Raw genomic sequence first — 2,500 nt, forward strand, 5'->3', positions numbered from 1 at the left:
ACCAAAGAATTAAATTCACAGTAGAGGAAGAGACCAACGGTTCCCTACCTTTCCTAGACGCTGTCGTCATCAGATTGGACAGCAGCGCTAGGTTCAAGGTATACCGTAAACCGACAAACAAAGACGACTTCATCCACTATTTAGCGCACATGACGAGAAGACCAAATCAGGGGTTATCATTGGGTTTTACCTTAGGGCTCTTAGAATATGCAGCGAAGAATATTTACAAGAAGAAATTGAACACGTAACCGCTGCATTCAGGAACCTAAGGTACCCAGAGGGCATGTTAGGGACGTCACTACGGAAAGCAAAAAAATCAGACAGAGGAAAAGAAGTGAAGAGAGAACAGATTTACGATACCTTGTGGTTCCTAACTCTGGCCTCTCTCACATGCTTTCCAAAACGTTGAGACAGACAGGACTCATCATAGTAAATGACACAGGGAAGAAAATAGGACACTTGACCACCAACAGAACCAAGACGAACCGTGACAATAGCATCGTTTACAAAATTCCCTGCAAAGGATGTGACTGTGCATACTACGGAGGGACATACAGAGGACTTAACAACAGAGCCAGGGAACACAAAGCGGACATTAGACACCACCGAGAAACCAACGCTCTAGTTAACCACATTGACACAGAGGGACACTTACCTAACTGGGAGGGATCCACCATTCTAGCTAAAGGACTACACAAGAAACAACGGAAAATAATTTAATCACTTTACATTGCCAACCACAAAAACACAAACAAGAGAACTGGCCCCTTGAATGGACAAGATCTACCGCGACACTTGCCCTCCAAGAATGGCTTCCCACTTCTGCCTAGCCTCTCCAGCTTTTTTCCTCTTACTCTGACGTTCCTTCTTGCACCATGCTACCTTGCTTCACTTCACATGCTACCAATTCACATATCTCCTAACATTGTTCCTTCACCATTTAATATCATCCCCAACTTTTTTCATGATTATACACTGTACAACAAATTTCAGGATTAAGAAAAAAACATAGTTCTCATGTGCGTTTTATTATGAAGTTCAGTGTGCTGAATTCAAATTTGATAAAAAAAATTTCATGCCACGTCACAATTTTTTGTAAATCGCTGTTTTAATAATTATGCAATTAATAGAGATTTCCAAGGTTCCATAAATGTATTTTGCTCCCAAAGTCAGATTAAATGTCTTCATTGTATTTATTTAATTAATATATAATGAATCGGCATGTTTGTTAGCTTTATATGATGTATTAACCTACAATCTATTATTTACTTCTTTTATAAGACGTCTCAGGCGTGTCACGCTTCAGGTTCCAACAGAAGTCAGCCAGCATAGCAGGGCTCCATTTTCCCTTGTACCTGTTTTCCATTGACGCTATATCTTGATGGAACCTCTCTCCATGTTCATCACTCACATCTGCTGCATTCTCTGGGAAGAAGGACAGATGAGAATGAAGAAAGTGTATCTTCAGTGACATATTGCATCCGAGATCTTGGTAGCATTTGATTAGCCTCTCCACTTTACGCTCTCGCTGGGACTCTTGGTGCTTTCCCAGAAGCCCTTTGCATACATCTTTGAATGCATGCCAGGCCGCTAGCTCAGGTTCATCCATTGTCGCCTCAAAGTCCTCATCATTTATAAGCTTGCGAATCTGAGGGCCTACAAATATACCCTCTTTAATCTTGGCATCACTAATTTTAGGGAAGATCCCTTTGAGATACTGGAAACATGGCTTGTTATGTTGCAGTGCTTTGGTAAATTGCTTCATTAGGCCTAGTTTTATATGCAGTGGTGGCAAAATGATTTTCTCCTTCTTAACTAGTGGCTCATGAATTACATTATGGCATCCAAGCGTCATAGATTCCCGAGATGGCCATTCTGAGCGTATATAATGTTCTGATCTGCCCCTACTGTCCCACTTGCAAAGAAAGCACATAAATTTGGTGTATCCAGTTTGTAGCCCATTAAGTATGGCTACTACTTTCAAGTCTGCACAAATTAACCACTCATGCTCTTTGTAACTTATGCGGTCTAGAATAAAAGCAAGGTTCTCATATGTCTCTCTTAAAATGACTGAGTAAGCAACTGGAACTGAAGGCATGGTGTTCCCAATGTGCAACAGAACTGCTTTTATGCTGTAAAGGGATCCATCTATGAATAGCCTCCACTCATTGGGTTCATAGGACAGCTCAAGGGCACTGAATAGGCCTCTGATATCATTACAATAAGTCAAGTTGTTTTCCAAAGTGAAGAAATCCTGTAGATTTGCAGAACGCTTCCTAAATACTGTAATTCGAGCTTCTTCATCCAACAGGTGCCATTGTTGCAAACGTGAGGCCAGGAGTTCACTCTGTTGCTTAGTAAGTGTTAGATCACGAACTAGATCATTGAGTTCTGGTTGGGTGATGAGGTGTGGTTTCTTATCAGATTCAAGTTGTGTCGTATACGTTGCATCTTGAGATTCTGAATCGTCTGAGTTGCTCGTGTCATCGCTTGGTAGTTC

The 2,500-nt window shown here is 41.2% G+C and overlaps 1 protein-coding gene across 1 annotated transcript in view; it reads right to left on the minus strand.

Annotated features, from left to right (window-relative positions):
• LOC143041614 (uncharacterized) overlaps positions 1–2,500 on the minus strand; it is a 29,609-nt gene that overhangs the window by 1,363 nt on the left and 25,746 nt on the right. The window contains exon 4 of the mRNA XM_076213622.1: positions 2,166–2,500. This exon is cut by the window's right edge and continues 104 nt beyond it. Coding sequence (XP_076069737.1) covers positions 2,166–2,500 — 335 coding nt within the window. The remainder of the gene's footprint in view (positions 1–2,165) is intronic.

The sequence above is a fragment of the Oratosquilla oratoria genome, chromosome 31, assembly GCF_046742065.1.
Source record: "Oratosquilla oratoria isolate Oo_2021 chromosome 31, ASM4674206v1, whole genome shotgun sequence".
NCBI lineage: Eukaryota > Metazoa > Arthropoda > Malacostraca > Stomatopoda > Squillidae > Oratosquilla > Oratosquilla oratoria.